We start from the raw sequence: 12,164 nt of genomic DNA on the forward strand, positions 1-12,164 counted from the left end.
TTATCTGCCCCTTTTGCCTACCTTTTGGTTTTTTTTTTTTTTTTTTTTCCCTTTCTTCTCCTGGGTTGGCTGTTCCTTTTTTTTTTTTTCTTCTTCTTTCACTGGTTCGGTCTTCATGTTCTGGGTTTCTTTTTTTCTTTTTTTTTTTTTCACTAGTTCGGTCTTCATATTCTGGTTTCTTCATTTTTTTCTTTTTCTTTTCTTCTTCTTTCATTGGTTCGATCTTCATGTTATGGGTTTTTTTTTTTTTTTTTTTTTTTCCTTCGGTGAGTTTGGGTACTGGAAAAAGAAAAGAAAAAAAAAAGTTGCACCTGGTGACAAGTATGGGGCCCACAAATAGTGTGAAAAGATTGAAAGATAGTAAGGGAATGATAAAAAAAAAAAAAAAGGAACAGCCAACCCAGGAGAAGAAAGGGAAAAAAAAAAAAAAAAAAACCCAAAAGGTAGTCAAAAGGTGCAGTTGAGTGGGTCCCTCATGTGTTTAATTACAAAAATGTCGTTTAGTTATGAGTTATGGAAACTGAAAACACATAACTCATAACTCAAAAATCAGAGAATCAAGTGATGAAAACAGAGTTATGGAAACAGAGTTATTGTGCAACCAAACAGATATTGAGCTATGGGTCCCATCATTTTTGATTTATAAGTTATGGAAACTAAGAATTGAGTTACGGAAACAGGCCAACCAAATAGCCTCTAAACTTCACATCTCAGACCCAACTTCTCTTTCTCACCGAAGCCTTCACTCTGAAACCCCATGGCCAGAGTCTCTCAAACTCTTCTCTTCGATCATCACCAACAACTCTCTAAATCTATTTCTCACTCTAAATCTCACACTCTTGGAACCAGCACCCAATCGGACCTCAATGGTCCTTACTGCTCAATGCTAGCCACCACCATCATGGTGATAACCTCACCTTCTCTTCTCCATCCTCGATCTCAACCTTTCTCTCTTGGCCTAAACCCGAAAACCCAAGACTCATCTCTCAAAATGAATCTCTCTCAAACCTCCAACTTCGATCTGGTTCCTAGGAGGTCCTAAGCGGTGCGTGAACAACGGATCGACGGTGTGGGGGCTAAGTAAATCACGGATTGACCGTGAACTAAGTGAAAATGCAAACATCATAGAGATTGAAGATAGAAAAATGGAAGATAGGTTTAAGATTTACCCAGTGGATGTCCTCTTTATTCTTATTTTTGTTCTTATTCTCCATATTTGATGGTTGCTAGCTGTTGTTGTTGATTTGATGGCTCCCCTGTGACCTTGATTCACGATCTTTCTACCTTGATTTGTTGGCTCCACTTGTCCTTTCACATCTCAGACCCAACTAGATTTTTTTTTTTTTTTTTTAATTTCTGGGTTTGTGTTCTTATTGTTCTTATTCAAGACACATATAGATCTCAATTCATATGATTTTTAGTTTTTAATTCTATTTTTAATTTTTTTATTTAGTTAAAATTGATAAATTAATTAATTTTTTTTTTAATTTAGATGCTGACATGACATTTTTTAATGCCAAAAAACATTTTTTATTATTAATTTAGGCCACGTGGACATTAATTTAGTATTATTTATTCTTGTCGTTTGCCATGTTAGCTTTCTCCGTTTCTAATGTAATGGCAGGTACTAAAACGGAAAGCGTTTTTCAAGATAGGGACTAAAAGCGGTAAAAATAAAATGTAGGGATTAAAATGGGAATCGCCTGAAAATATAGGGACTAAAAGATGTTTTTTCATCTATATTTTATTGATCTTAAATCTAAATCCAAATCTAAGTTTAGGTATGGGCAGAACCTATGACGCATAACCCAATTGAAAAGCGAGATCAATACTTTGATGCACCATGAAGAAGTATACTGGAGGCAGCACTTTAGGTCCTTATGGCTCAAGGCAGGGGATAAAAACACTCATTATTCCCACCATAGGGCAAGTCAGAGACATATGAAGAATAATGTAGAAGGACTAATGGATAGGGAAGGGATATGGCAATTTGATATAACTAGAGTTAGAAATATTGTTGAGGAATATTACATTGAACTATTTACTACAACTCGCCCTAGAAATATGGAAAGGGTCTTGGAGGTAGTAGACAAGGTGGTCACTGAGGACATGGCCCACTCACTGACTCAATCATACACCAAGGATGAAGTAAGGGTGGCTCTTTTCAGTATGCAACTAATAAGGACAAAATTGTAAGTATACACTCACCAAAGTAGAAGCATAGAACGGCATTCCAAGTTAAACTTGTTGGCTTTGCTTATGTCCATCAACAAGGCAATATGAAGTCTATAGCTTTAAGCTGACGAGGTCAATGAAGGGAGGATGGAAAGCTGACGGCACTAAAGTTGACGATTCTAACATAATCTGGACTTGGCCACCACACATGTGTAAATAAGGAAATGTCTTGTTCCCCATGTTTAGTGTTGGCCTCCTACAAGGAAAGGATTCCGCAATGTACGCTTATAAGGATTTCTATAAGGAAAAGACTTCTAATCCAAGGAAGAAATGTCAACCCTTTACTACTATAAAAGCCCCAATACCCTCACAAATTAAGGTATGCATAATTCACCCCCGCTCTGGCACTCTAGAGTTGTGAAAAAATCTAACTTGACCTTCGGAGGGTATTTGGTCGGCACCACACCAGTGCCCTTTACTAGGCCTTCTCTTTTTATTGTGCAGGTGTAGTTTCAAGAGTGCGAGTACTGTGTGGCTCACTAGTGATTTTTCAGCATCATCAGTTAGCGCCATCTATGGGAACTTAAAGTGAATTGTAAGCCACACTATCGCTTCTTGGACAAAGAGTTGCATGGTACTTACTCACTCGATGGTGACCACTAACAATGTTCAGGGAGACGAACCACGCCCAACTGCACTCAAGAGACAGGTGCAAACTCTCACTGCAGCCATGGAATGCCTCACTAAGCAAAACAATGATCTAGAAGAACAGCTGCGCCAAAAGAATGCAAGGCACGGTACTCAAGAGGAGGACCGAGAAGGTACCAGTGCAGAGCGAAGAGACCGAGAGAAGCCGGAAGGTAGTAACACCCCAAGCAGACCGGAGCGACAAGACACAAGCCGTCCATCCATCACTGATACGACTCTACCCCCACATTGTCGTAGAGATGCAGATGATGAAGGAACAGATGGACCTTATGATGAACGCTCTCAAAGGACGGGTGTCCAACGACCTCGATGATCTGGTCCACCGAACTTATTCGCCTTTCACCATGTCCATCAACTCCTTCCCCCTACCGTAGAAGTTCCGCATGCCGCAGATAGAAAGCTACGACGGAGCGAAGGACCTTCTTGATCACCTAGAGACTTTCAAGACATTAATGCACCTTCAAGGAGTAGTAGACGAAATCATGTGTAAAGCCTTCCTTACAACGCTGAAGGGTCTTACGAGGATTTGGTTCAGTCGGCTAATGCCCAACTCCATCAGCACTTTCAAAGAGCTAAGTGCCCAGTTCACCTCGCACTTTATTGGGGGACATAGATATAAGAAGTTTACTGTATGCTTGATGAGTATTAGGCAACGAGAGGATAAGACGCTAAGATCCTACGTAGCCCGCTTTAACAAGGAAGCGCTCTCGATTGATGAAGCTGACGATAAAATACTTGTAGCAGCTTTCACAAACGAGTTGCGAAAGGGTAAGTTTTTGTTTTTTTTTTTATATAAAAATGACTCGAAAACCATGTCGGATGTACTTTACAGGGCCACCAAGTACATGAATGCCGAAGATGCCCTGTTGGCTTGCGAGAAAAAGCCTAAGAAAAGAGAGAGACAGGAAGATACGCGATAGATTAGAGGCGAAAGATGGTGAGAATTGGAGAACGAAGGGATGACAGGCGCTTCAAGCCCCCTACGGGGAAGTTTACAAGCTTCACTCCGTTGACCGCCCCAATCGACCAAGTCCTAATGCAAATCAAAGACGAAGGAGCCTTAACCTTCCTCGAAAAGCTGAAGGAAGATCCTAACAAGCTGTCTAGAGACAAATACTGTTGTTTCCACTGTGATCACGGTTATGACACGGTCAACTGCTATGACTTAAAATAGTAGATTAAAGCCCTTATCAAGCAAGAGAAATTAAAGAAGTTCGTCAGCAAGGAGAGAACAGATCCACCTTCTCAAGAACAAGCCCCCCAACAGGACTATAAGCGTCCTAAATCGCCCCTAGGAGACATAAGGATGATTGTGGGAGGCACGACAAACACCGACTCCTCCAAAAAGGGCCGAAAGACTTACCTTGGAATGGTTCAAAACGTTCAGCTAGCAAGTGTTGTTCCAAAGATGCCACGGGTCGATAACCCCATTATCGGTTTCTTGAAAGAAGATGCTCGACATCTTTACCACCCTCATGATGACGCGCTCGTCGTTAGCATCCAAGTTAGAGACTATAACACATACCGGGTTTTGGTTGACAACGGAAGTTCCACAAACATTCTTTACTACTCGGCGTTCCAACAGATGCAGATCGACAGAGAACATCTAGTTCCAACCAATGCTCCACTTGTTGGGTTTGGAGGAATAAAAGTATGCCCCCTTAGCACGATCACATTACCTATAACAATTGGGGATTATCCTCAACAAATCACTAGGAATGTCACATTCCTTGTTGTCAATTGCTCATTTGCCTACAATGCCATCATAAGGTGATCGACCCTTAACTCTTGGAAGGCCGTAACATCAACCTACCACCTAATGATCAAATTTCCCATCGAGTACAGAGTAAGGGAGTTGAGAGAAGATCAGGTAGCCGCAGACGAATGCTACATTGCAATACTAGAAATGGACGACCATCTATAGACCATAAGCATAGAGGAATAACGGACGAAAGTGGAACCTGTAAAAAAGCTCAAAGAGATACCCCTCAATAGCTCTAAATTAGACAGAACTATGAGGATCGACACTCTTGCCAACCCAACGATTTGCCTAGTGCTTGTAGCCTTCCTCAAAGAGAATTAAGATGTGTTTGCCTGAAGTCACGAAGACATGCCAGGAATCGACTCGTCAGTCATGGTACACAGGCTGAATGTGTCGCCTTCTTTTCCACCAGTCCGACAGAAAAAGGGAGTGTTCGCCCAAGAACAAGACCGAGCAATAGCAAAAGAAGTTAACAAGTTACAAGAGGCGGGTTTCATCAGGGAAGTATACTATCCCGATGGGCTAGCAAATGTAGTACTGGTCAAGAAATCCAACGAGAAACAGAGAATGTGTGTAGACTTTACGGATCTAAACAAAGCATGCCCCAAGGATAGCTACCCTCTTCCTCGAGTCGACGTACTAGTAGACTTCACAGCTTAGCACCAACTATTGAGCTTCATGGACACCTTTCCAGGGTATAATCAGATATTGATGGATGAAGCTGATCAAGAGAAAACTTCATTTGTTACTAGCCAAGGCCTTTTTAATTACAAAGTAATGTCATTCGGCCTTAATAATGCGAGTGCGACGTATTAAAGACTAATGAACAAGATGTTTGCGAACCAAATTGAAAGGAATGTTCAAGTCTATGTCAACGACATGTTCGTAAAAAGCCGAAGAGAAGAAGACCACTTGAAGGACCTCGAAGAAACATTTGGCATCCTTTGCTCCTACAACATGAAGCTTAATCCAAGCAAATGTGTATTTGGAGTCACGGCAGGAAAATTCCTAGGCTTTATGGTGTCTCAAAGAGGTATCGAGGCCAACTTAGACAAGATCAGAGCCATAGTAGAGATGCCCCTCTTCCCTCGAAGAACGTGAAAGAAATGCAAAGTTTAAACAGTAAGGTAGCCGCTCTGAATAGGTTCATGTCAAGGGCAATGAATAAATGTTTACCCTTCTTTCACATGCTGAAGAAGTCCTTCGAGTGGACTGCCGAATGTCAACAAGCATTCGAAGAGCTAAAGGACTACCTTTCCTCCTCACCGCTGCTAAGTCCTTCGCAACTGGGGGAAAAGTTCTCCCTATATTTGGTTGTCTCCTCAGTAGTTGTCAGTGTGGCCTTGGTTAGAAGAGAAGAAAAAGTTCAAAAGCCCGTATACTATGCCAGCCGAGCATTTCGTTATGCAGAAGAAAGGTATCCACCCATGGAGAAGCTCGCCTTCGCTTTAGTTACAGCGGCCCGAAAACTTAAGCCATACTTCCAAGCCCACACGGTAATCACCCTAACTGACAACCATTTTATGGCAGGTGATGAGCTACCCTGAAGCTATTGGACGATTGACACTACGGGCGATAGAGTTGAGCGAGTTTGACATTCAGTACCGCCTGTGCACCGCCATCAAAGGGCAAGTCGTCGCCGACTTCATAGCAGAATTCACCAACGGGGAAGACAAGGGGGCAAACGAATGTCTGTAGGGGTGTCTAACTCAACCGGTGGCCCGACACACCTGGTAAATCCGATCGAACCCACACCGACCGTTGGTCGATCTAACTACTCCGGTGGTTGGCGGCGGGTCTTTCTCTCCAAAATTCAATCTTCACAGTTTCGTCTCGAATCTTCTCTCTAAAACCCAAAGAAACTCAAACCGACCGAGATATATAGCATTTTCCGGCAAGATTGCTTAGATCCGACGAGATCTTAGTGAGATCTCGTCGTTTTCGCTTAGATCCAGCTACAATCTAGTGGGTTTTGCTCAAATATGGCTCAGATCCAGTGGAAATCTCATGGGTTTTGCTCAAATTTGACGAAACTTCGATGGATTTTGCACAAATCTGACAACGATTTGGTTTTTTTTGCTTATATCTCATGAGTTTTGTGCAAATCCAGCAATGATTTGGTGTTATTTTGCCTGGATCTAGTTAGTTTTGCACAAATCCGACGACGATTTAGTGTTTTTTTCTTAGATCTAGCAAATCCGATGAGAAATATAGATCGCCGCCAAAAGGAAACTCTAACAGCGTCTTTGCCGGCTTCGACCGATCTGACCACTGATCAAACAAATTCGACTCGACTGACCCGTTTGTTTTTGCGGTTAGCGACAGGTTTTCTTGCCAAAAATCTGATGTCATCGGGTCAATTACAGGTTGGGCACAAACCTAACCCGGAACGACTCGTGAACAGCCCTAAATGTCCGCGATGGAGAATACATACAGACGGGTCGTCCAATTAGCAGGCTTGGGGTGTAGGTGTCGTTCTTCTCTCTCCTGAGGGAGACCAGATCGAATGTATGATCCACCTCGACTTCCCTACCACCAACAATGAAGCAGAGTACGAAACTTTAGTGGCGGGGCTTGATCTCGCCAATGCAGTAGGAGCCGCAAGCGTGGTCCTTTACTGCGACTTTCAGGTAGTCACTAACCAAGTAAATGGGGATTATGAATGCAGAGGCGAAAGAATGAAGAAATATTTTGACCAAGTGAGGAGAAAGGTAGACAAGCTGAAGGCCAAAGTTATCCAGATCCCCAGAGGAGAGAACGAGCAAGCTGATTGCTTGGCTAAAGCCGCTTCAGCAGAACAAATGACTACCCTCGATAATGTATTCTCTTTAATCTAGTTTTCTCCACTAATAGATTCCGTTGATGTGCAGGAGATAGGTTCTAAAAGCAATTGGACCACGCCATTAGTCTCTTACTTGAAAAATGGCATCTTACCAGATGGAAGGGAGGCCGCAAGAAAGCTGAAGGTCCAAACAGCGAGATTTGTCTTAATAAGGGATTCTTGTACAAGAAAGGCTTCTCCCACCCATACCTAAGGTGTTTAGGTCCCAAAGAAGCAGACTACGTCATGAGGGAAATACACGAAGGGATCTGTGAAAACCATTCAGGGTCGTGATCGTTAGTGCACAAACTCGTCCGAGCGGGGTATTACTAGCCCACCATGCAGAAGGATGCTCAGGCTTATGTCAAAGCCTGCAACAAATGTCAAAGGTTCAACACTGTCATCAAACAGTCGTCCGAAGAATTAACCCCAATGACAGCCTTATGGCCATTCGCTTAGTAGGGATTAGACATCATGGGACTGTTTCCAATAATGGTACGACAGCTGAAGTTCCTGCTAGTGGACATAAACTACTTCACAAAATGGGTGGAAGCTGAAGCCTTAGCCACCATTACAGAGAAGAATGTGAGAAGTTTCATCTGGAGATCCATCATATGCAGGTTTAGGATCCCAAGAGTCTTAGTCTCAGACAACAAGAAACAATTCGACAACGACTCTTTTTGGGATTTTTGCTCTCAACTAGGGATAAGTAATCACTACTCCTTCCCCGCCCACCCTTAAGCTAACGGAAAAGTCGAAGTCACGAACCGATCCTTGCTTAAAATCATCAAGACTTGGCTTGAGAGGCCAAAAGGCATATGGCCTGAAGAGTTACCAAGTATACTATGGGCGTACAGGACAATAGCGAGAACGCCCATAGGAGAAACACCATTTTGGCTAACATATGGGAGTGAAGCAGTCATTCCAGCCGATGTCAGACTCACAAGCTACAAGGTGGACAATCATAATGAAAGAAAAAATGACGAGGCTATGCGTCTACAGCTTAATCTAGTCGACGAAGTCAGGGCGACAACAGAACAAAGGCTCGCACCGTCCTAGGACCGCATGGCTAAGCACTACAACTCTTAGGTCTGACACAGAGACCTTCAGGTTGAAGATCTTGTTTTAAGAAGGGTCATGGGCGCTGCTAGAGACCCTACCCAGGGGAAGCCTGGCCCCAACTGGGAATGTCCTTATCAAATCACTTCATGGTAGAGAAAGGGCACTTACCACCTGGAGACGCTGGACGGATGGAAACTGCACCATCCATGGAACACTGAGCACCTACGAAAGTACTACTAGTAGAAAGGGTGACATGAAGAGCCGCAACCCTTTACTTCTAGTTTACCTTAGTTAATTCTAGCTATACTCTTCAGTCTTTCTATTTACTTTAGTTTCTGCTACAATAATTCTTTTAAGGCCCAAAGGGCAGGTCTTCGTCTTTTTAAGAACTATTTTTTCTACGAATGCATGGTTTATTATAATAAGAGCAGTTTACTCAGATATGGCTAAAGTGTTTATCTACAAGAAATTAGTCCATAAAGTGAACGAGTCTACAAAGTAGATGACTTTATTATTTAGTCCATAAAACGGACAACCTCATCCTAAAAAAGGGTGAGACAGTGTTAAGTCCACAAAATGGACGAGTCCGAGCCTACAAAGCAGACAACCCCCAAAATGGGCGACGTCATCCCAAAGAGATGACAGACAAAGTCCATAAAGTGGACGAGTTTATTTAAGTCTAAAAAGTGGACGACTTCACCGCAGGGATGAAATATTACGAAGTCCACAAAGAGGACAAGCTTATTGCTACTATCCATAGAGTGGACGAGTTTATTAAAGTCCAAAAAGTGGACGACTTCATCCCAAAAAGATGAAATATCATCAAGTCTATAAAGTGAACAAATTTATTATGTACATAAGACAGATAAGTTCCATAAAGAGTCCACAAAAGGGACAAACTAAAGACTAAAAGGTAGACGGGTTCGCTGGTCCACGAAGTAAATAAATCCATTACTTATTAAAGTAGAAAAGGCCATTGAAGCTAATGGCTTCATGAAAATACCATTGCTTAAACAGTGGATAAGTCTCCCAAGTCAGACGTCCATGAAAGCTGACGAGGCTATAAAATAGACGGGTTCATAATAAAGCATGAAAATTGATGGAACTATCCAAGCTGACGGGCTCAAAGAAACGAAGCCTACAAAGTAAATGTCCTTAGGTGGATAAGCCTATCATGTAAGGCAGATAGGTTCGTATCTTGACTTATGAAAATAGTATACAAGCATACAAATACTGGCAAGCAGAAAACAGGGCAAAGTTAAAAATGACGAGTATTATAAGTAAAATAAAATCTTTACAGATGAAGCCCAAAATAACACTAGGGCATTTAAACATTGTTTGAAGATTGGATCAAATAAAATTAAGACTAAGTAGTAGAAGCGTCACTCTTAATCTCGTCAGCCTTATCCGGAGCAGGAGGGTTGTCCACATCTAAAAGCTCAATAGACGGGTTGGAGGTAGAGAAGGGAGGACTTGCAGCAGGCTGAGCCAAAACGACGCCATCATCTTTGGAAGGAGGGTCTAACTTTGTGAAGTCGTCATCCTCATCAACGATGGTGTCACCAGCAAGTGTCGTTGGTATGGGATTGTTCATAGAAATCCCGGATAGGTCTAACTCTGGGAAGGCTGCCGCAACTTGCTTGAGGCAATCATCAAACCCCATGCCATAATATTCAGCACAGGAATCAATGAATGATTGCGACGCCTTGAATTCCTGAACAACGTCAGCCTCAGCCTTCTTCACCTGCTGGCGCAAGGTCATCAGCTCTTCCTCTAGCTTTGTTTTTTGACAAACCTCTCCTTCCAACTTTTCCCTTGTCTCCTTCAACTCAGTGTTCACATCATGGATAGCCTCTTTATACTGCCCCTACTGGTCCAATAATTTAGCATTGTGCTTCCTAACCCGGGTGATAACACCCTCCTTAGCCACGCACCGGTCTTGAAGCGCCTTAACTTGTACCAAGGCCTGGAAAAAGATATGGTCGTCAGCCCATAAACAAGAAAAAGATAAGATAAAGCCAGCCAAGGAAGTGAGTTTACCTAGGTAAGATCAAAAAAAGCTGACGCCCCCAAGTCCTCCGTCCCAAGTTGAGCACAAGGATCTATGTCTGTCGGCTTTATGAAAGACTCTACTTCCCCAACGGCATAATCCTTATGAGTAAGCAAGCAATGGGGCCCCTTGATAACGGGACCAGAAGAAGTCATCACCCCCCTTCCCCGTACCATGACTGGACTTGGGGCTTCTTAGGATGGGCATCCCCAGGAGTGACAGCGACCTTTTTAGGGGGATGGTCATCATTTACATCAGCCTTACTCTTGGCCAAACCCTTAGAAATGGCCTTAGGGGCTGACAAGGATGCCCCTTCCTTTCCTTTAGCCTTCTTTTCTTCTTCTTTTCTACGAGCAGTTGCCGCCTTCACCCTTTGTTTAGCCGCCTCCATTTTTGTAAAGGCATCCGACGTGCATTAGAAAAGCTGTCAGTAATATAAAAAAATGACGGGAATAATAGAAAATCTACTCACGTCGACGAGAGTATTCGTCTAATCTATGAGCTTCTAGTGACAACTCAAGGCCCCCATAATAAGCATAAAAGGTGTCGAGTGTGATGAGGTCCCGACACTTCCGTTCACCCAACGGGATCTCTGTTACTTGGCGAATAAATTCTTCTTGCTCCTCTGAAATATAAGGGTGAATGCTAGGTGAAAATAAGAAAAATGGACGGTGTTAAAAGATTAGAACAAGCAAGCAAAAAAAAGAGCAGATGGGATCAACCTGAATCCCTAACAAGAGCCCAAGTATTGTCAAAGTAACCATGGGGCTTCGTCTCCCATTCCTCCTGACGACACACCCAATCCGTCCTCTCAACAAAAAAATATCTATTTTTCCAGTTTCTGTTAGAGTCAGGCATATTAGACACTAGTCTCAAGTTCTTCTCCCGGGCGGCAAATGATATGTCCCCTTAGAAGAAGCGATGCGCTGAGGTCTGTAACGGTAGAAGAACTCGTCCAATGAAAGCTAACGGTTTCCTCCGCTCAAATGACCCCATAGGATCTCAGCACCTATGAAGATCCTCCAGGCATTCAGAGCAATCTAACTGATGGACAAACCCAGAAAATCAGCCAGTTGACAGTGCAAAGCCGTCAGTGGTAATCTAAGCCCTGCAGCAAACATGGCGTTGTACATACCGACGTCTGTAGTCCTCCCTATATAGCACTTTTCGTTCTTCCTAGGGAGATAAATAGGGATGTGGTCTGGGATTTGATAATGGGTACGCAACTCCTTAAAAACCTTGTCATTCAATAATGGCTGAGCCAACCAAAGTATGCCACGTGTCCGAGCATTTAATAATGGTTGCTTGAGGAGTCGCCTATAAATGATTTTCCCTCTCTCCTGGCCAAGTACAAAATTAGCAATAAAAGTGTAACTCCATAACCTGTCAATTTAAGTTGCCTAGGATAGGGAGTAAGGGGCAGTTGATAAGGATAAAATTGTAAGTATACACTCATCAAAGTAGAAGCATAGAACGGTGTTCCAAGTTAAACTCGTCGGCTTTGCTTATGTCCATCAACAATGCAATATGAAGTCCACAGCTTTAAGCTGATGAGGTCAATGAAGGGAGGATGGAAAGCTGACGAC

General features: G+C 42.8%; 1 protein-coding gene across 1 annotated transcript; it reads left to right on the forward strand.

Annotated features, from left to right (window-relative positions):
* The first annotated feature begins 3,266 nt into the window (after nt 1-3,266).
* On the forward strand, nt 3,267-6,343 carry LOC112039315 (uncharacterized). Its single transcript, XM_024072178.1, has 3 exons — nt 3,267-3,512; nt 4,061-4,534; nt 6,176-6,343. Exons 1-3 carry the CDS (start codon nt 3,267-3,269, stop codon nt 6,341-6,343), a joined length of 888 nt encoding a protein of 295 aa, XP_023927946.1.
* The last annotated feature ends 5,821 nt before the right edge of the window (nt 6,344-12,164 follow it).

Source organism: Quercus suber, unplaced genomic scaffold (genome assembly GCF_002906115.3).
Source record: "Quercus suber isolate HL8 unplaced genomic scaffold, Cork oak 2.0 scaffold_26, whole genome shotgun sequence".
Lineage (NCBI taxonomy): Eukaryota > Viridiplantae > Streptophyta > Magnoliopsida > Fagales > Fagaceae > Quercus > Quercus suber.

Bases quoted from the DNA above. Each gene is read 5' to 3' on its own strand.
- LOC112039315 (XM_024072178.1), top strand. From the start codon at position 3,267: ATGCCGCAGATAGAAAGCTACGACGGAGCGAAGGACCTTCTTGATCAC. The intron at 3,513-4,060 runs GTATGCTTGATG...TTAAAATAGTAG, and splicing joins ATAGATATAAGAAGTTTACT to ATTAAAGCCCTTATCAAGCA. The intron at 4,535-6,175 runs GTATGCCCCCTT...ATTTTATGGCAG, and splicing joins TTGGGTTTGGAGGAATAAAA to GTGATGAGCTACCCTGAAGC.